The sequence below is a fragment of the Pristiophorus japonicus genome, chromosome 2 (genome assembly GCF_044704955.1).
Source record: "Pristiophorus japonicus isolate sPriJap1 chromosome 2, sPriJap1.hap1, whole genome shotgun sequence".
Lineage (NCBI taxonomy): Eukaryota > Metazoa > Chordata > Chondrichthyes > Pristiophoridae > Pristiophorus > Pristiophorus japonicus.
Window position 1 is genome coordinate 253,286,764 of NC_091978.1, and position 22,585 is coordinate 253,309,348.

General features: G+C 45.3%; 1 protein-coding gene across 6 annotated transcripts in view; it reads right to left on the minus strand.

Moving 5' to 3' along the window:
• ank2b (ankyrin 2b, neuronal) overlaps positions 1-22,585 on the minus strand; it is a 1,291,078-nt gene that overhangs the window by 231,336 nt on the left and 1,037,157 nt on the right. For all 6 annotated transcript variants that reach the window (XM_070871180.1, XM_070871178.1, XM_070871177.1 and 3 more), the window contains 3 exons: positions 19,153-19,350; positions 11,901-11,999; positions 11,256-11,354 (listed from right to left, as the gene is read on the minus strand). In XM_070871180.1, coding sequence (XP_070727281.1) covers positions 11,256-11,354; positions 11,901-11,999; positions 19,153-19,350 — 396 coding nt within the window. The remainder of the gene's footprint in view (positions 1-11,255; positions 11,355-11,900; positions 12,000-19,152; positions 19,351-22,585) is intronic.

A 22,585-nucleotide genomic window follows, 5' to 3' on the forward strand; every position in this document is an offset into this window, starting at 1 on the left:
CTACCTGAGCCATATAGCGCAGGAAGGTGCCAGGTTTGGTCCCTTGTATGTACTGACTTAGCATATCTTAGCTGAGAAGACAGTAAGGCTGCTTCAAATGGTCATTATGTCCTTGGCCTAGAGAGGGGAAATCAGCCCAAGTTCGTGGTTCTGATCACTCCGTAACATCCTTGCTAGAAATGTACATGAGGACAGGATCGATCTCAGCTACAACTCCCCCATGATTGAAGAGTTAGTACACTCAATTAGAATCATACCCAAGCAGGAAATCAACAATCTTTAGGAAAAATGGAGGAAAGGGAAGAAAATTGTGAAGGTGGTGGTGGGAGATTATACTCGGTGGGTGGGGGGTGCATCAGACAATGTGACACATTGACATATGTCCCTTTATCTCTTGGACAACTAATTGATGATAGTTTCTTCTCTTTGCTGGCTGTAATATGTAATATGTTTGGGAAGTTTCCAGTGAGCATCATTTCACATTACAGAACTTCTCTTAATTTAGCAGTAGCCATTAGTAAAATTGTCTAGCTCACTTAGTGTGCAAGGAGAGCTGGCATGGGAAATGGAAATGTCTCATTGAGATCATAGGGGATGGGGCTATTGCACATGTCTGGGCTGAGTGCACTGCAAGAGGTCTGATGGTACCTAATAGAAACATAGAAACATAGAAAATGGGTGCACGAGCAGGCCATTTGGCCCTTCAAGCCTGCACCACCATTCAATATGATCATGGCAGATCATGCAACTTCAGTACCCCACTCCTGCCTTCTCTCCATACCCCCTGATCCCTTTAGCCGTATGGGTGACATCTAACTCCCTTTTGAATATATCCAATGAATTGGACTCAACAACTTTCTGTGGTAGAGAATTCCACAGATTGACAATTCTCTGGGTGAAACAGTTTCTCCTCATCTCGGTCCTATATGGCTTACCCCTTATCCTTAGACTGTGACTCCTGGTTCTGGACTTCCCCAACATCAGGAACATTCTTCCTGCATCTAACCTGTCCAATCCCGTCAGAATTTTATATGCTTCTATGAGATCCCCTCTCATTCTTCTAAATTCCAGTGAATATAAGCCTAGTCGATCCAATCTTTCTTCATATGTCAGTCCTGCCATCCCGGGAATCAGTCTGGTGAACCTTCGCTGCACTCCCTCAATAGCAAGAATATCCTTCCTCAGATTAGGAGACCAAAACTGCACACAATACTCAAGGTGTGGCTCACCAAGGCCCTGTATAACTGCAGCAAGACCTCCCTGCTCCTATACTCAAATCCTCTCGCTATGAAGGCCAACATGCCATTTGCTTTCTTTACCGCCTGCTGCACCTGCATGCCTACTTTCAATGACTGATGTACCATGACACCCAAGTCTCGTTGCACCTCCCCTTTTACTAATCTGTCACCATTCAGATAATAATCTGCCTTCCTGTTTTTGCCACCACAGTGGATAACCTCACATATCCACATTATACTGCATCTGCCATGCATTTGCCCACTCACCTCATCATCATAGGCAGACCCTCGAAGCGAGGATGACTTGCTTCCACGCCAAAAAGGGATGAGTTCACAGGTGTTTCAATGAAGGACCTAATATTCTAGGTCCAGAACTACATCGTGAAGGGTGGAAGATGCCTGTGCTTGGATTTTTTTAACGTGTAGTGGCCGTTGCACACCAGCCACCACACGGGCTGGACAGAGTTAGGTCTTGGTCCAGTGGCAAGGATTACCCCAAGACTAACTGGAGACCAGCTCTGCTGCACAGACCAAGTGCGCACACATATCGCAGTGTGGGCTGGCCCGTGCTGCCCCTGGGCTTTTGCCTCTTCTGGGCCCCAGATTCACGCCTCCTTTGCCCCTCCGGCTGTGCCTGCCCGCACTGCAATCAGCGACCTGGCTTCGTAGCCGTCGCCCTCCTGCAACAGCACGCGCTGCTCCCTGCAGTGGAATGCCGCCGCATGCTGCTCCCTCCAGTGGCCCCGGTCTGCTGATGGTCTTGCAGACCGGGACTGCACCGATTTCCGGGCTGGGCCGCCACACGCTGCTCCCTCCAATGGCCCCGGCCTGCTGATGGTCTTGCAGGCCAGGACCGTACCAATTTCTGGGCTGGGCCGCTGCACGCTGCTCCCTCCAATGGTCCCGGCCTGCTGATGGCCACTCACCTAACCTGTCCAAGTCACCCTGCAGCCTCTTAGCATCCTCCTCACAGCTCACACTGCCATCCAGCTTAGTGTCATCTGCAAACTTGGAGATATTACATTCAATTCCTTCATCTAAATCATTAATGTATGTTGTAAATAGCTGGGGTCCCAGCATTGAAGCTTGCGGTACCCCACTAGTCACTGCCTGCCATTCTGAAAAGGATCTGTTTATTTCCACTCTTTGCTTCCTGTCTGCCAACCAGTTCTCTTCCAATGTCAATACATTACCCCCAATCCCATCTGCCTTAATTGGTAGTTCCATTCCATCTGGTTGTTCCATTCCCAAGCACAAAAATCATTTACCTTGAGGGGGAGCAAAAATAAAGTTGTACATAAAGTCTTCTTTTCAAGCTTTCAGTTTCTTCTGGACTTCTTTATAACACTTTTCTTCCCACTAAGCATGACTCATTCTCACTCATTTTGCTTTTAAGTGCTGCAGACACAGAAGCCGTATCCACAGCTGCCCTATAAGAACTGCACTAGACTCCTAACGAAGAGCAGTTTACTGCTGCTGCAGACATAGCAGCTTCCAGAAATCTCGTATTGGTTTGAAACGTACTGCTCCCTTGATCCCACTTCATACCTAAATTACGGTTCCACAATTATCTTTCCTGGTCACTATGCTTGTTGACATTGTAAACAGCTCTATTTGTTGAAGCACTATTCCTCTTCTTTTCAAAACTGGTGAATTCACAGCGCCTCTCCTCGAATAGTTTTCCTGTGACCCTGCCATTCTCTCCAAACATCGCAGCATCTCTAATCTCTCTTTAAACTTTAAAGTCCTTAAATGCATTGTCACCTTTCAGCTCCATGCCCATTGCTCCCTTCAGTCCAACTTTTGCCCTGCTCACATCACTTGGATCTCCTTGTTCTAAGTTACAATTAATATCCTCCAAGAATGAGACTACAGATCATTATCCGATCTTGATCCCTTTGTTCCTCTCCATGGCATTCAATGTGGTCAACCATACCATTGTCCATTGCATCTCCTCCTTGGTCTAGTTCAAGTGGGACTGCTTTTGCTTGGTTTCATTCCTATCACTCTCAATACAGTCAGAGCACCACCAACAATGACTTCTGCTCCCACCATGTAGTCACCTCTACATTTACCCAAGGATCCATTTTTAGGCCTCTCCCCTTCCACACCTATTTGCTGCCCCCCATTGACGTAATTTATAAACACGGGATGAAGATGTATCCTGATGAGGCCCACCATATTCACTATTTCTCCGCATCCCACAACCGCTGCTGTGCACTCTGACTGCCTTTCTGACATAACATTGTAGATGAGCCAGTTCAACATTAGGAAGACCAAAGTCATTGGGGGAATTTTAACTCCAATAAAGGGTGGATTTGGGTTGGGTGGAGGGTTAAAGTGTTACATTTCTGAATCCCAACCCCTCCAACCGGCTGACTTCCGAGAACGGGCAAACAACTCGTTCCTAGGAGGTTGATTAAGAACTTAAATATTATAATGAGGCTGTGTGCCTCATATTGATCCACAATTTCAAATTTAGCCAGCTAAAGGGAGACGAGAACTCCTGGAAGTAGGAGGTAAGTGCCACTTACCTGCTGGATCCAACGTCAACCTCCCGCGATCGGAACCCCCCACAACCCGACCCTTCAGATCTTGCTCTGACCTCCCCCACGAGGTCTCCGATCTCACCCTCAAGGCCGCCGATCTCACCCACCCGCCCCCCCAGCCTTCCAGAATGCATTCGATAAGGTGTCATATAAAAGGTTACTGCACAAGACAAAAGTTCACCGGGTTGGGGGTAATATATTAGCATAGATAGCGGACTGGCTAACGAACAGAAAACAGAGAGTAGGGATAAATGGGTCATTTTTCGGTTGGCAAACAGTAACTAGTAGAGTGTCGCAGGGATCGGTGCTGGGGCTGCAACTATTTACAACCTATTAATGGCTTGAATGAAGGGACCGAGTGTAATGTAGCCAAGTTTGCTGATGATACAAAGATGGATGAGAAAGCAAGTTGCGAGGAGGACACAAAGAATCTGCAAAGGGATATAGACAGGTAAGTGAGTGGGCAAACATTTGGTAGATGGAGTATAATGTGGGAAAATGTGAGATTATCCACTTTGGTAGGAAAAATAAAAAAGCAAATTATTACTTAAATGGAGGAGAGATTACAAAATGCTGCAGTTCAGAGGGACCTGTGGGTCCTTGTGCATGAAACACAAAAAGTTAGTATGCAGGTACAGCATGTGATCAGAAAGGCAAATGGAATGTTGGTCTTTATTGCAAGGGGGATGGAGTATAAAAACAGAGAAGTACTGCTGCAACTATCCAGGGTATTGGTGAGACCACACCTAGAGTACTGCGTACAGATTTGGTCTCCTTATTTAAGGAGGGATATACTTGCATTGGAGGCAGTACAGAGAAGGTTCACTAAGTTGATTCCTGAAATAAGGGGTTAACTTATGAAGAAAGGTTGAGCCTATACTCATTGGTGTTCAGAAGTGTTATGTATATAAGCACTCTAGTAATGACTCCACGAGGTAAGGTATTGTACTTGAACTGTTGTGACCTTAATCCATTTATTGTAGCACCTGAGTGAGGATACAGTGAGGTGAGCTCCCTTTTATACTTGGTTACCTGCAGTGTGCAGGTGACCCTTAGGTCTCCACCAGTAGCACCCTCTGGTGATACAGGTATGGTGAAGATACATTCAGTGGTCTCATGTTACAATACATACATTATGTATACACAACATCACTCCCCCCTAAGTCTTGTGCCACTGCCACTGTGTGCTCTGTCCCTTGACTTGAGTGCCCAAAGCCCTTGCACTTTGACTGTGCTTGGGAATGGCTCTCTCCCTGGAGACCCCCAAGTCCTTATTGCCACGACATTGGGAAATGGTCAGCAGTGGACGGTTGGAGGTTGTAGTGAGGGTTGTGTGGGTTCTGGGTGTGATCCATGTGTGTCCATGGTTACATACATCCATTCTCCCCCTCCCCCCCACCCCGCCCCGCATACATAGACCATGTGTGTGGCTCGACATCTGCATTGGCGTATATGTACAGAGAATGACTGATAGGATTAGTTATATCACTGTTTTTGAGTTCAGCAGTGGTGGAACAAGTACATATTACAGGGAGGGTACATACGTGGTATTACAGTCTTGCCCCTGGGGTGTGGGTGCAGGTGGGTGAGGATGCTCGTTCCAGAGCAACCGGACTGTGCCCCTTGCCAGCTGGGTGGGCTTGGATTGCTCACCTGGCTGTGTCTCATGGCCTTTGCTGTTGCCTAGTGGTAGGCAGAGCCACCGGAATGTGCGGTCTCCCTGTCCTCCTTTGAGGGTTGCAGGGTCTCCCTACTGCCCTTCAGAGGTGGTGGGAAAGTCTGGTCATCCCAGGTCCCCTCGGAAGGGCCGGAGGGTGCTGGCCTCCTGCTCCCGGTGCTGGCCCTGGTGGCCAGAGGGGTAGGGCCGATCTGGGGCAGGATGCCAGTGGTGGTGCCGTCCATTGATCGCTGGCCCTGCAGTGCGTATGCTCCCAGTGTGTGTGGTCATACTCCCTGGGGCATCACATTGGTCCTGGAGGCGCAGGCTACATGATTGCTTCCTGGGTGCTTCCCACGGAGGTTGCCCTTAGCTTTGTCGGCATGCATGTAGAACCTGGCATCACATATCATTTCATTATTTGCATTCATGATACATTGGCTCCGACCGCAATCAACCGACTCAACATTGTTAGTTGTCTTTACAAATTCGCATTGGTCACTTACATCACTTTCCTGTATACTATTGGCATTGCTGTGCAAGGTTACATTTAGATACTTGCATTTGTTAATTACATCTTTTTCATTAGTATCACCGGCATTGCTGTTCAACAGTACATTTAGATATTTGCATTTGTTGATTACCTCTTTTTCATTAGTGTCACCGGCATCGCTGTACAAAGAGTGGAACTGTCCCTTTAATTAGGCTGGGTTGCCAGTTTCCTTTAAGAGGGCCTTGCAACCTTTACCCCAATCCAGTTCGCTGCTCAGCATCACGTGTTGCTCCCTCAACGCTGCCCCTCGTGGTCTGGTCGCCATTTTGATTTCAGGTGCTTCACCTCGTGGTGCGGGTGCCACCTTCTTTCTCTCCACGAGGTATGCTGCGTTGATCATTTTCTCCCCAGGTTCTGCCACTGAAGCCGGGAATTTACCTTCTGCGCTGATCTTCTTCCTTCGGAGTCCTGCCACTTGAGCCCGGAAGGTGAGGTCTGGTCGTTCGGGTTGGATCATCCGACCATTGAGTTGTGCGGTCTGTGTCGTCACCATGCAGTCAAGTCGGACGGTAGGATCGTTAGGTGCTGTGATGGATCCAAATTTGGGGCCGCGTAGAACGTCGATCACCGGGGCCTGGAGGCTTTCCCAGCTTCAACAGATTTGGATTTGTTTCATCCATCTTCTTCCCAGCAGCGTTGGACCATCACCAGCAACGATCCACAAAGGTAGCCTGTGGGACACCTGGATATCCACGCTGCCAACCACTGGGATGGTGTCGTTTGTGAAAGTGAGGAGCTTCGCCTGGATTGGGAGCATTTTTGCTCGTTCGGTGGGATTATCCCAGAGTTTCTCGAAGGCGTCTGATTCATCAGCGACTGGCTCGCCCCTGTGTCAACCTCCATTGAGACTGGAACACCGTTGATTTCTACTTCCATTTTCAACGGGGAACTCACGGTGGAGCAGGTATACACTCTGTACACCTCTTCCTGGGGCTGAGCTGCCTCATAGACCTCTCTTTGTCTTCATCAGCGCTGGAGCCCGGTGATCGGCCAACTCTTCAGCGACTCGGTGAGTAAAATTTCTTCTACACATTCGCTGGGGATGACCTTTAGTGTTACAGCATTTGCAAGTATAGTCTCTGTATTGGCACTGGTGGGCTCTGTGATTTCCTCCACAGCGCCAGCACGGGGCTAGCCGGTTGGCCCCATGTGGCGGACTCAGGGTTGCGGGACTCGGGGTCGCAGCCTTGCCTCTGAAAGGCGCCATTTAGTTCACTGTACTTGTCGGGTTAGAGTACTCTTGGAATCGCAGGCTGAAATCATGAATGCCTGGCTCACTTTAATTGCCTTCTGCAGGGTGACCGTAGTGACGGCAGAGAGCAGCGTGTGGAGGAGGCCCTCATGGCCGATTACAATAACAAATATATCCCACAGTGCTTCGGTGAGATGGTCGCCAAAATCACACGGTGCAGCCAATTGTCTCAGGTCTGCAGCATATTCTGCGATTTCTTGGCCTTCGGGCCGGCGGTGGGTGTAGAACCGGTGTCTGGCTGTGAGGATGCTCTCTTTAGGTTTGAGCTGTTCCTGTATTATTGTTACGAGCTCCGCGTACGTTTTGGTTGTCATCTTCGCTGGGGCTAGCAGGTCCCTGACAAGGCCATGGACAGTGGGCCCACAACTGCTGAGCAGGATAGCTCTGCGCTTATCAACCAGCGAGGTCGGACTGACTCCTGCTCGGTCATTGGCAGTGAAAAAGTGTTTGAGCCTTTCCACAAAGGCATCTTAATCTTCCCCATCAGCGAATTGTTGAAAGTTGCTTAGGTTAGCCATTTTGCGCGTGGAAATTTGTAATCTCGTCACCAGTTGTTATGTATGTAAGCACTCTAGTAATGACTCCACGAGATAAGGTATTGTACTTGAACTGTTGTGACCTTAGTCCATTTATTGTAGCTCCTAAGTGAGGATACAATGAGGTGAGCTCCCTTTTATACTTGATTACCTGCAGTGTGCAGGTGACCCTCAGGTCTCCACCAGTTGCACCCTCTGGAGTGTACTAATGTAAGACCACTTTTTTAAAAAGGAGGGAGAGAGAAAACGGGCAATTATCGACCGGTTAGCCTGACATCAGTAGTGGGGAAAATGTTGGAATCAATTATTAAGGATGAAATAGCAGTGCATTTGGAAAGCAGTGACAGGATCGGTCCAAGTCAGCATGGATTTATGAAAGGAAAATCATGCATGACAAATCTTCTGGAATTTTTTGAGGATGTAACTAGTGGAGTGGACAAGGGAGAACCAGTGGATGTAGTGTATTTGGACTTTCAAAAGGCTTTTGACAAGGTCCCACATAAGAGATTGGTGTGCAAAATCAAAGCACATGGTATTGGGGGTAATGTACTGGTGTGGATAGAGAATTGGTTGGCAGACAGGAAGCAGAGAGTCGGGAAAAACGGGTCCTTTTCGGAATGAGAGGCAGTGACTAGTGGAGTGCCGCAGGGCTCAGTGCTGGGACCCCAGCTGTTTACAATATACATTAATGATTTGGATGAAGGAATCTCCAAGTTTGCAGATGACACTAAACTGGGTGGCGGTGTGTGCTGTGAGGAGGATGCTAAGAGGCTGCAGGGTGATTTGGACAGGTTAGGTGAGTGGGAAAATGCATGGCAGATGCAGTATAATGTGGATAAATGTGAGGTTATCCACTTTGGTGGCAAAAACACGAAGGCAGAATATTATCTGAATGGCGGCAGATTAGGAAAAGGGGAGGTACAACGAGACCTGGGTGTCATGGTTCATCAGTCATTGAAAGTTGGCATGCAGGTACAGCAGGCGGTGAAGGCAGCAAATGGCATGTTGGCCTTCATAGCTATGGGATTTGAGTATAGGTGCAGGGAGGTCTTACTGCAATTGTACAGGACCTTGGTGAGGCCTCACCTGGAATATTGTGTTCAGTTTTGGTCTCCTAATCTGAGGAAGGACGTTCTTGCTATTGAGGGAGTGCAGCGAAGGTTCACCAGACTGATTCTGGGGATGGCTGGACTGACATATGAGGAGAGACTGGATCAACTGGGCCTTTATACACTGGAGTTTAGAAGGATGAGAGGGGATCCCATAGAAACGTATAAGATTCTGACGGGACGGGACAGGTTAGATGCGGAAAGAATGTTCCCGATGTCTCCCATTTAGAACTGAGATGAGGTGAAATTTCTTCTCTCAGAGGGTCGTAAATCTGTGGAATTGTCTGCCCCAGAGAGCTGTGGAGTTTGGGTCATTGAATATATTTAAAGTGGTGATAGACAGAGCTTTGAAAGATAAGGGAGTTAAGGGTTATGGGGAGTGGCAGGGAAGTGGAGCTGAGCCCAAGATCGAATCAGCCATGATCTTATTAAATGGCGGAGCAGGCTTGAGGGGCAAAATGGCCGACATCTGATCCTATTTCTTATTTTCTTATCTTTCAACGCTTCCAGCCTCTGATCTACCACCACTCCGCACCCCCATCCCTGACACGCCCCCTCCCACCTTTCAATCTGTCTGTTTGCGGCCAGGAAACAGAGAAAACATTTTTAATTAGGTCCTGGCATTAAATTTGCCAGGGCCTGAGGGAAACCGGTTCTTCTGGGTTTCCTGATCTTAATCCAGCTCCCCTGCTTCCTCTCCGCCTCCGATTAAAAATCCATCCCATTGTCTTTAGGCTCCACCAAAAACTCCACCCCAACCCTAACTACTTGCTCAGGATGAGCCAGTGTGTGGCAATCTCAGCCTCCTGTTCAACCCAGAACGGAGCCTCAAATCTCACATTCTATCCATCTACAAAGCTAATTAGCCACATCCCCTGCCTCAGCCACATTGACGCCCTTAGAACCTTTAGAGCTGGATTTTCGGGCCGCCTTCGCCAGGTTTTGACCCTCCGCAGCGAAAAATGGGGCGGTGAGCTGTTTTTAGCTCAGTCGCGATCCTTGGGTCGCTTAGAAACACCACTGGGGAGAACTGCGCCGGATGTGCTACGGCTCGCATTGCAACACCGGCAGAAATTTCGTCAATCACTTGACCCGTATGCCGTGAAATGCGCCCTGCAATGACCGCCAAGGAAAACACAGCGGTGCAGCCCTGCCGGCGGCAGTGAGTTGCATAAACTGCAAAAAAGGTAACTTAAAGTTTTTATTTTTGTGCAGCGATTTTTGAGGTATGGATGTTGCCAATGTGTTTTGAATGTTATTTTGAATTGTTTTTTTGTTTTTTTCCCCTCCTTCCAAGGCCTGTCGCGAGTGCTCCTGGCCCCGCACTAAAGTTGGCGAGGATCCCGTTTTTGCGGCGTAAAAGTCGTTCAATGTCTTCCTTTGCGCTGCACTCCTGGCACCGAGCACAAATGACGAAAGCTAAGCAATTAATCACTAACGTTAATTGGGCGGTAAATTTCCCTTCCCGTCCTGCCTCCGTTTTTGCCTCAAAAACGACAAAGCCGAAAATCCAGACCTATGCCTCTATGGGCAGTATTTCCTGTTTCTATGCCTGGCTATATTGGATCATCTGATATCGACCAAATATGGCACTATGAGCCCTCGCAAAACTGAAGTCAGTGGGGCGGGGAGGGGGGTGGGGGGCGGTGATAGGGGAGGTAAAAGGGATTGCACTCTAGTGGTTGGAGACATATCTGACAAACAGGAAGATTGTTGTGGTTATTAGAAGCCAATCACTGAAGCCCAATCACCACATTAATGTTGGAGTTCCTCAGGGCAGACCCCTCACCCTAAACATTTCAAACCGGTTAACCAAAAGGTCAGGCTGATTACTGACAGCCCCATAGTGTCCAACTCCATCTGCAACTCATCTGTTAATGAAGCAGCTCGTGCCAGCCTACAAGAGAATCGTGCTCCTGCCGCTTGATTCAATATCCATCCCCTCCACCACTGGCACACTGGCTCCAGTATCTTCTGTAGAGGATGCACTGCAGCAACTCACCAGTTGTACTTCAACTGTACCTCCCAGCCCCGTGACCTCAATCATTAAAAAAATGCAACAGCAATAAGATTGTGGGAACAGCATCATGTCCAAGTCACACACCATCCCGACTTGCATTTATGTCGCTAGTCCTTCACTGTGGTTCCATCAGAATCCTTAAATTCCTTATCTAATATTATCATGGGAGGAGCATCACCACATGATCAGCAATCAAGGAGAAGGCTTACCATCACCTTCTCAGGGCAACTGGCATGGTCAATAAGTAATAATAAATAAATGGGACCTTGCCAATGTCACCCGCAGCCCGAAAACCAATTTTATAAAAAGATAATGATTCAGTAAGGTTACTCATTTTTTACCTTGGTTTTGGCATTGACATTGGAGCCATGCTGCAGGAGGAAATTAACCATCTTAACGTTTCCATAATGACAAGCCACAATCAGTGGCGTATAGCCCACCTGAAAAAAAGGAGCTTTTGTCACAATCTATAAAACCAATAATATGACTGAAGGAATTCTGAAAACATATAACAATGACAACATAATAAAAAGCAGTAAAAATGAATGGCAGGTGTTAAATCTTACCATTATTCCCATGTGAGACAATTCAGCCAATAGTCTAACCTACAGTCTAATTTCCAAATTGTGCATGCATTTGTAGACATCAGACATGAACAGGATGGAGCATGGCAATGATACCCCCATGGCACTCACTGCCAAGACTCACATGGGAAGAATGGCCATTCGGATGAGATGCCAAATAGTGAAGGGCACCAATGGAATTTTGCCTCAGTATTCAGGGAAAGCGAAAAATTGAGAACGAGAGAGACAAAAAATGCAAGCTTTTTGTCTTAGATATTAGTCTATGTAAAATACTCATTATAAAGGCTCACAAGTTCACCATATACTACAAAAATGATTGCATCCAAGGCTAGCTTATGAACAGCTGTGAAACTGAAATCATTACAACAATAACTATTATGAAAAAAATCAGTGTTGCATTACCTTGGTCTGTGCATCAAGATTTGCGTTTTGTTTTACCAGAATTTCTGCAACATTAACCTTGTCCTCCTGAGCTGCCAGATGCAGTGGTGACAATCCACTCTAAAGACAGACATAGGAGAGCGATGACACGTGAACTAGTTATTTGATAAGCATGAAGTCACCTCTTTTTTTTAATCTCTGAATTTTATGATTTCTTTGTAAGTGTGATACTTATTAATCCCTTTCTGATCTCTTCACTACATTTTCTAAAATGATAGATGCTGTTTCGTTTGCTTTCTGAACATCAGCATGATGCCCTAAAGCTTTTTCATTCTTCAAAACCAATGTTATTCACTCCATCTTCCAGTACTGCTGAAAGCAACATTTTCTTATGCTTACACTTACCGTAGGAAACCTGACCCTTCAAAAAACATGCTGCAGGTATTACTCTATTGAGAGTTCATTATAGATGGCTGATCAGTGGAAATGTGTTTACAGGAAGAGATATGTAGATACATTAGAAAATCAGAAATAACAGGGCCAAAATAATGGCCTTGATATTTACTGGGGTGTGATTTCCAAGCTTGGGGGGGATGGGGTGGGGGGGGGGGGGGCGGCAGGGTGGGTGTGGGGGGTAACAGACGGATAGGGGGAAGTGATGGATGGTGGGGAGTTCTGGTCGAGTCCCTGAACATCGTGGAGGATTAACTCCATGACATGCATGTTTGTTTTTAATAGCTTCCTGGCCCAAAAGTCAGCCTGAATGGTAGGCTTGGCTCCCTGTCAGGTGGGGAACGCTAAGAAAAGGCCACAGCCGAGGTGCTTTTGGGGGTAGAGATCATGAGGGGGAGGGTGTGTGCAGAATGGTTTGGAGGGTCGGGGGTGGGGGGGGGGAGATCAAGTGGGGTTGGGATTGATTGCTGCGGAGGTTAACATGTTTTCTTGGTGGGCTGGGGGGAAGCACTCCTGCCCCTCCTGGCCCACAACCTGAGCTGGAAAAGCTCTTACCTCTTCCAAGCAGCAGACATCACATCCCTTTAGCTGCCAGGTTTCCTGAAGGCTGGGAAAACCAGCCGGCCAGCATTAAAGCTAGAATAGAGAAAAAATCTGAGGCATGCAGCCTTATTAAAATATTTAAATAAATGACCCGCCCCCTCCCCCCTCCCCATTAAAACCAGAAGTGGGTGGATTTGAGGCGGGTTAGGTTCGGCATTGAGATTTTTTACATTTTTACTTCCCACCCGACCCAAGCCCTCCTGTTTTTTGGGGTTAGAATTTCCCCCAAGGTGCAACTTAAAGAGGCTAATGTTTGACTTCGGGCCTGTTTTGTGGTCACAAAATGGGCCCAAGGCTAACTTCATGGAGGATTGTCCCGAACCCATCGCGGTAGCTGTGGAATTTAAATTCAGTTAAATAAATAAATCTGGAATTTAAAAAATCTAGCATCAGTTATGGTAAATATGAAACTATTGGATTGTCACAAAAACTCATCTGGTTCACTAATGTTCACTAAGCTGCAATCCTTTCCCGGTCTGGCCTGCATGTGACTCCAAACCCACAGCATTGTGGTTGACTCTTAATTATCCTCTGAAATGGTGGCTCACCACCAAGGGCAATTGGGGATAGGCAATAAATGTTAGCCTTGCCGGCAACACCCACGTCCCATGAACAAATACAAGTTAAAAAACCAGTTCAATGTCAGGGGTACGAGTGCACCGTATAGGTGGCTGCCCTCGCACTTACAGCGCACACCTAAAACAGGTGTTAGACACCTTACATGTGTGAATAAGAACCCTGATGTCTGTTTCAGGTCACCTGCACTAAACTTGTGAGCAATAAGGGGAGCAAACTTCAGGCCTGCTCTGCCTAAGATTCTCCTGCGAATGCGGTGGCCTAAGCAGTGACCGCCATCAAAAAGTAAAGCACCTCTTGGCTCCAGAACACTTCTGAGGGCTGTTGCTGGCCCGCGATCACCTCCCCCACATTGTCCATTGACCCTCCTCTTGGGACTCACCCAAGGACCGCTGCTAACAAAGCAGACAGCCTGAAATTGGAATGCTGGCAATGGAGGCGCAACAGGTGCCAAGTTTTGAAATGACGTGTGAGACTCACTATGGCAAAGAATGAAACATAGAAACATAGAAAATAGGTGCAGGAGTAGGCCATTCGGCCCTTCGAGCCTGCATCACCATTCAATAAGATCATGGCTGATCATTCACCTCAGTACCCCTTTCCTGCTTTCTCTCCATACCTCTTGATCCCTTTAGCCATAAGGGCCATATCTAAGTTCCTCTTGAACATATCCAATGAAATGGCATCAACAACTCTCTGCGGTAGGGAATTCCATAGGTTAACAACTCTCTGAGTGAAGAAGTTTCTCCTCATCTCAGCCCTAAATGGCTTACCCCTTATCTTTAGACTATGTCCCCTGGTTCTGGACTTCCCCAACATCGGGAACATTTTTCCCGCATCTAACCTGTCCAGTCCTGTCAGAATTTTATATGTTTCTATGAGATCCCCACTTATCCTCCTAAACTCAAGTGAATACAGGCCCAGTCGATCCAGTCTCTCCTCATATGTCAGTCCTGCCATCCTGGGAATCAGTCTGGTGAACCTTCGCTGCACTCCCTCAATAGCGAGAAAGTCCTTCATCAGATTAGGAGACCAAAACTGAACACAATATTCCAGGTGAGGCCTCACTAAGGCCCTGCACAACTGCAGTAAGACCTCCCTGCTCCTATACTCAAATCCCCTAGCTATGAAGGCCAACATACTATTTGCCTTCTTCACCGCCTGCTGTACCTGCATGCCAACTTTCAATGACTGATGTATCATGACACCTAGGTCTTGTTGCACCTCCCCTTTTCCTAATCTGCCGCCATTCAGATAATATTCTGCCTTCGCGTTTTTGCCATCAAAGTGGATAACCTCACATTTATCTACATTATACTGCATCTACCACACGTTTGCCCACTCACCTAACCTGTCCAAGTCACCTTGCAGCCTTTTAGCATCCTCCTCACAGCTCACACTGCCACCCAGCTTAGTGTCATCTGCAAACTTGGAGAATTACACTCAATTCCCTCATCCAAATCATTAATGTATATTGTAAACAGCTGGGGTCCCAGCACTGAGACCTGCGGCACCCCACGAGTCACTGCCTGCCATTCTGGAAAGGACCCGTTTATGCCTACTCTTTGCTTCCTGTCTGTCAACCAGTTCTCTATCCACGTCAGAACATTACCCCCAATAACATGTGCTTTACTTTTTCACACCAATCTCTTGAGTTAGACCTTGTTAAAAGCCTTTTGAAAGTCCAAATACACCACATCCACTGGTTCTCCCTTGTCCACTCTACCAGTTACATCCTCAAACAATTCCAGAAGATCTGTCAAGCAGGATTTCTCTTTCATAAATCCATGCTGACTTGGATCGATCCCATCACTGCTTTCCAAATGCGCTGCTAGTTCATCTTTAATAATTGATTCCAACATTTTCCCCATTATTGATGTCAGGCTAACCGGTCTATAAATGCCCGTTTTCTCTCTCCCTCCTTTCTTAAAAAGTGGTGTTACATTAGCTACCCTCCAGTCCATAGGAACCGATCCAGAGTCGATCGACCTTGGAAAATGATCACCAATGCACCCACTATTTCTAGGGCTACTTCCTTAAGTACTCTGGGATGCAGGCTATCAGGCCCCGGGGATTTATCGGCCTTCAATCCCATCAATTTCCCTAACACAATTTCCTGCCTAATAAGGATTTCCTTCAGTTCCTCCTTCTCATTAGACCCCCGGTGGAAAGGGTTTCCACAATATATCTGAGACTGCTTTCTAGATCAGTATGTTTTTATTCCAACAATGAAGGACCAGTGCTGGATATAGTTTTAGGAAATAAATTGAGACACAGAGATAACTTAAGGGTTGGGAAACATTTCGAAAACAGTGCCATAACATAATTAGGTTCAATATAAAAACAAAATAGAGAGGGAAAGGTCAAAGATTGGAAAAAAATTCAACAAGATAAAAAGGGAAGATTAATTGGAAAGAAAAACTGACAGGTAAAGTTACAGACAAATAATGGGAAATGTTCAAACTGGACATGAAAAGGGAACAAATTAAACACATTCACACAAGAAGTAAAGAGCTGCTTCAAAAGCTGGAGTTCTTTGGATGAAACATCAGTAGTCGGTAATCTTGTAGCGACCATAATATCCAATAAAGTTAATACTTTCTCAATAAAACATTGTTCAATTAAGGACAGCGAGTGTAAATTTGTAAAAGATAAATTGTGATCAGCAAATTTAAGATTTTTTTGTGAAAATAATGGATAGTATTGATAAAGAACATGCAGGAATGTTTTACATATGGATTTTCAAAAGGCATTTGATAAGGTTTTGCATAGGCAGTTTGCTAATTAAATTAAAGACATATGGTAAGAGGTTTTCAAGCCTGCCCCAAAACTGTCACGATATCGGTGATGCGCCTACCCAAGGTCACTGTTGGGAGGGCTGGACAATTGTCAGGTTCGGACCTCACTTAAATTTTAGTGGTGAGCTGCAGGCACCAAACTGGGGCTCTGCTACAGCTTGCTGTTTGGTGGGGCAGAAAATCTGTCAGCTCCGGTACATAGCAGTCTCGCCCAAAACAGGCAGATAAGGTATTTTGCGGGGTAGTCAATCGCTGGGAGGGGATAACTGGGCCGATTCTAACATGCGAAAAAAATAATAAAAAGCGAAAACTTATCTTTCATGATGGCAACACAATCAGGAGCGGCAGGAACCAATGAGTAAACATTGTCAAAATTCTAGCATGGTAGGAATACTTTTCACTATTGCAAAGTACAGTTGTAAATTTTCTGATTTTATCTCCCAGAGCAGGAAGAGTAGCGTAACCTCAGATGGCTTACTGGCCCATTCCTATATACATTATTCTAATCAGACACACAATCCAGTTGTTGCTTTAGCGTAAGATCAGAAGTTTAATCGTCCAGTCAAAGTATTTCCATTAAGATTTACTGGGCATGTCGCCTGAAAAATGTGCACATTGTATTGAATTTGCATTTTAATACTGTCTTTAACTAGAAAAAGCTGAAACGTTTTGGTGTCAGAATGGAATCATTTAATAGTGTCCAACAGACACAAATTAATTGATTTTATGATTACAACCAACCTTCCTTGCTGGTTATTCACACGCAAAAGCTGCGAAGAGTGAATTTTAAAACAAAGAAGCTGCACATCAGCTTTCATTTCTGTTCTGAAAATTTGACTTTAAGAATTTCAAATTACAATGGATTCTACATACCAGAAATTCAGGCCTGCCCTCAAGTCAAACTGTTACATTTATTTTGATTTTTTTTTCTTGTGAGAGAAATGATACCAATCAACTTGTCTGAAGGCATTCCATTAAATGACATATACACATCTTCTTAAAATTATGTTTTTCATAAATATGTAGTATGAAGCAATGTTTTAATGTAAATTAAAACCCAGAGCTATAAATCTGGGTTGTTGCAGTCCTAAATGTGAGACATAAAGCTGAATATCTTGACTGGTATTATCTCTTGGGCTTTAATTATTAGACTGCTAGTTTCACCAGTCGGGAATGACCTTGCTGCAGAAGGGAGAAAAAAAAGTGGCCTTGGGGAGGGTGGGAACAGGTCTTGTTCAATCGCTCCACCTACAAGGTCAAACAAGGATTTGATGGTAGTAAAAATGTAATAAATGCAACAATTCAGTGCCACAGGCTATCTTTCTACCCTCTTCAGTTTCTGTATCATTCATTATTATTGGGCCAAAAATGCCATCAATACCGCAAATGTGCCCAACCGAACTAACTATACACGGTGATGTGAAATCCACAAAGATGAATATTTCTGTGGCATGCCTGATGCCTACACAATCAAGGCCGGGGCCTGACTGTTGGGTGACAGTAGCAAATGAAGGGTTTCCAACCATCGGTCACATTGCAAGCGCCACCATTTTTGCTACAAAAACGTGAAACGTGAACCCAATTTCACACGTGCATGGTTGTCGTCATTTTTACGACGGTGAGTAGCGTGGCAAGCGAGTGTCCCATCTTGGGAGAGGTGGAACACTTCATAAACATATTTAAATCAGCCTCCCATAGTGAAATTGGGAACCTGATTTAAATGTAACTGCTGCTGTGTGGATTTCCCAGGGCATGGGAAACCCGGCAGCGCAATGGACGTGGGAGCTGCTGGCTCCAGAAGATAAGTGCCTTTTACAGCATTCCTTTGGGCCAGGAGAAGCAGGAGTGCCTCCCTTCTGCCAATCATGGCCTCTCTCTCCCCCTGCCACAATTGGCCACCTCCCTTCAAGCCTCGATCTGCAGCCTGCCATGCATTTGGCGACCTCCTCCCCTCCCCCAAGCCCTGATCTGCCACCTGTCCACTTCCTGATTGTTGGGGACCATCTCCAAGGGTCCCCAACTGTGACCTCCTGTTGCTGGTTTTCCTGCCTGGCAGCCAGCCAACCTGTCAATTTGGCTGGCTGCCAGGCGGGAAACAGAAGAAAAAATTATAAGGAGGTCCTGCCATTAAATTTGGCAGGACATCCTTGCCCCCGGCCTTGCCGGGTTCTTTGGACAGTTTCGGCCAGCCCCGTTCTCTCCCCGTAAATAATGGGGCCCCAAGTACTTAGACAGCTGTTTAGACTCTCCAGCCCGCATTATGGGGACCTGCCATCTTTAACTGAAAGGTGGAGCCACAATGAGCCTTATGCACAGCCAGTGCACAGCCTCACAGCAGAGGGGGTACTTCATCCTGCATTTCCTGTGTTCCAGAGCCGATAATAGAGAGCAGGCACTTAATGTGTGGCAGGATTTCGGGCACCTACAATTATTGGCCCTTATGAACACAGAACACTAAGGTAGTATTACAATCTTCTCAATGCTTTGTCAAACTCTAGGATGGACAGAAGAATAAAGGGAGAAATTAGGTGACATTTCTATAAACAATTCTTGCATCAGGTCAATAAAGATAAGAAAGAAATCAACGAACTTATTTGACTCTCTGTTAATTGATATTGGACTCCTTAATTTATTTTAAAATGTTTAACGCTGCGAGAGATCGTAAAATTAAAATTAAAATGCACAAGATGCATCCAGAACAATGGGTAAATAGATAGCCTAAAACTAAAAGCATTTAAGCATGAGGCAACTCAATTACATAACATTCAAACATTGCTTTATTCTCAGTAATAAATAATAACACAATGGTAAATGTCTCTGACACAATAATGCTTTGCGGTTACCTTTGTGGTCACACTGACATTGGCATTTTTATCCATCAGACATGAAACCATATCCACATGTCCCTCCTGCGAAGCAAGATGGAGGGGGGTCACCCCCTGCTTTGTCAGCGCATTAGTATCAGCTCCATATTCCAGTAAGGTGGTGGCGATTTCCATTTGGTTCTTTTTGGCAGCAATGTGTAGAGGTGTATAGCCATTCTGGAAAAGCATGAATTTTAGACCAGAAGCAGTTAGCCTCTACCAGTTTCTGCTCAATGTTCAAATTTACTTTGCAAAATATTAGTCACAGATAAACCCACCAATTATCTGTTCCCTAATTTGCTGATTAAGACTTAACTCACAATGTCTTATTAATTTGAATATTATTTATCCAAATCTAGCCTTTTTTTTTCAACCAAATTTTGTAAGTTAAAACAACTTGACCAGTTCCAACTGCAAACTCTTTTCAGTATCTTCATACCAAAGACCGGACAATCAGTAGACATCTAATTACATTACTATAGTACGAGAGTTTGGAGCAGCGCCTCCCATTCTACCAATTAAACCTACAGTATCAGTCAATCCTGTAATCGCCCATATCCCTGTATTTCTTTTGACCCTGTAGAAAATCTCTTTTGTAGCTATCCATCTTCATTTCATTTGTTTTGCCATTCAGTTTTATACCTGCCTTGATTTGGCTGACTGGAAAAAAAAATTTCTCATTCTCATTACACCTAATACAACAGGAGCGAACCATGGCAACTACAAAAATACATTTTTAAACATTGCTTCAGGGCAAGACCTCATTCTGCCAGGAAAAAAAAACAGCTTCTGTATAAATTTAAAAAATAAATGTTCTGAATTTTCTTTGGCGCTCCTGTTACTTATTAATTTCAGTGCATCAGCAGGGGAAAGGGAGCTGAGGGTTATTGAAGACATGTGAACCTGGACTTTCTGCTTGGTGACATTTTAATGTTGTCAGTAGCCCATTTATTTTAAACATGTTAATATCAGCATTAAATATTACTGATCAGAAAATCTAGGCACATTATGTTTCAGAACCTAGCCTTGGAAGTGCGGTAAGGGTGGTGACAACTATTGGAAGATCAGCCATCTTGTGAAAAGTTACTTGAAAATAAAGCTACAATGGAGCCTTGCCCTGGAGGATGCATTTAAGGAAGATTTCTCAGGTAAGGAGACACGCTATGGGACCACACCTCATAGACATGAATACTGCTGTGGTCTGAGTTATGGAACAGTAGTTTACATGACTATACAGAGCTAGGGTAGTATCATGAGATGCCTACAAACAGCAACAAGGTACACAAACAGATAGGGGGGCCGAAATTGCCCTTTCCGATAAAGCCTCTGACCGCCTGAAAGCGACAGGCCACGGGGCAGCACAGAATGGCTGACGAGTCTCCTCGAAGGGGCCGCCGTTTTGAAAATTGCCCTTCCTCAGGTTTGGAGCGGTGCAGGGGACCAGTCCACCCGTTTTTCCGGCGCAGTGTGCACGCGCTGACCCCTTACCGACTGGTGGGAACCCCTTCGTGAAATTGCCTCTCGGGAAATTGTCCCTTTCCCAGAATTGCCTGCGGGAGCGGCGCCATCGATCGGTGCCCCCGACAGCTTTTGCTGTTGGTACACACTCTGTGGCTTGGCCCGGCCGCCCTTAAAGGGGAGGTGTCGCTTCCGGCAACACTCATCATTTTTTTTTGACCGCCAACGGCCAGGTTACTGGCTCAGCCGAAACCCACCCTGGTGGCCACAAATCCAAAACAAAAACTGAAAATGCTAGAAGTAAGCAGCAGGACTGCTCGCTTTTGTAAAAAGAAAAGATAGGTTAATGTCTTGGGTGTAGATCATTCAACAGAACTGGGAACTGAAACATAAGTGAATCCTTTAATGAAACTTATTAAAGCTCCCTTTTTGAAGGGAGGAAGAAAAATAATTGGTAGAATGTCCAATTTTTTTTTTAAAGCTGAGAGAGAAAACTGGTACAGGTTATCTCTTTGAGGTATTTAAAATATATTAAAAGAACAAACTAACCATACCTAATTTCAGCTTATACATGAATATTGGCCTCCTTTTAATTGATAATTGCCAGAGTTCGCAGCGGCCCTCCCTTTTAGGGGAGAGAAGTTGTGATGCACCAGCACGATGATGTCATCAGTGCGGCGCTAATGACTGACAGTGACGGCTATTCCGCCCCGCCCCCACATCCACCCCGCTCGTGACGGCCACTCTGCCCCACCCTCACTTCTGCCCCGCTCCAAAAATATCCCCGAAGTGCTGAATTTCGACGGTTAGGCCGCCCCATGCATTGGGGTGGCCAGAACACATCGAAAACGGTAAGTGCGCCTCATTTCGGGCAGTGGGCAATTTCGGCCCCAGGAACTTAAAATCTCTATATTACTTCTGAACAGATCAGAGCTCTTAATTTAATTCCAACTGATCCTCCTCCTGGTTCTCCTCCTATCTAATGCCCTAAAACTTTGACAAACACAAAACAAATAGCTTGAGAATAATTAGTCTCCAATATTACCACCAAATCATGGGTACTGTTCTTTACTATCAGATTTCAAATTCAAAAAGGCACCTTATGCATCTAAAAATATCTTTTTAAACAAGTACTGGTTCCACAAAATAATTTGATGGCAATTATCAATTAAAAGGAGGCCAATATTCATGTATAAGCTGAAATTAGGTATGGTTAGTTTGTTCTTTTAATATATTTTAAATACCTCAAAGAGATAACCTGTACCAGTTTTCTCTCTCAGCTTTAAAAAAAAAATTGGACATTCTACCAATTATTTTTCTTCCTCCCTTCAAAAAGGGAGCTTTAATAAGTTTCATTAAAGGATTCACTTATGTTTCAGTTCCCAGTTCTGTTGAATGATCTACACCCAAGACATTAACCTATCTTTTCTTTTTACAAAAGCGAGCAGTCCTGCTGCTTACTTCTAGCATTTTCAGTTTTTGTTTTGGATTTGTAGCATTTTTTATTTGAATGAAGTAAGGCCAGATGGGCTCAGTATTACATTTAACCTGTGGAGACCCAAGCTAAGTTTCAATCCAGGATTTAAAGGTGTTGCTTTGTTCTGATAACTGTTCCAAAAACCAACGTGTTTCTGGACAGTGCACAACAAAGCTGTGCTAACCAAGTAGGGAGGAGGATTATGTATGCAGCTGGTATGTTGAAGGGTATTCCTCTACAGTTTAGGACTGCAATATTTCGGCAGTATAATTTGCACATCTAGCACTCTCCCTGACCCATACAGATCTGACTATGAGCAGAGATGGTCAGATGTCACTTAAAAAGCAAAACAGACATGAAGAAAAAATCCCTATTCTCACCACTGTTGAGATAAGTGAAATATTACACCAATAGCTTGATTTCTAACTGCACTTTTATAGAACATAAAATGTGCTACAGTAATTCAAGCTCTTTAAT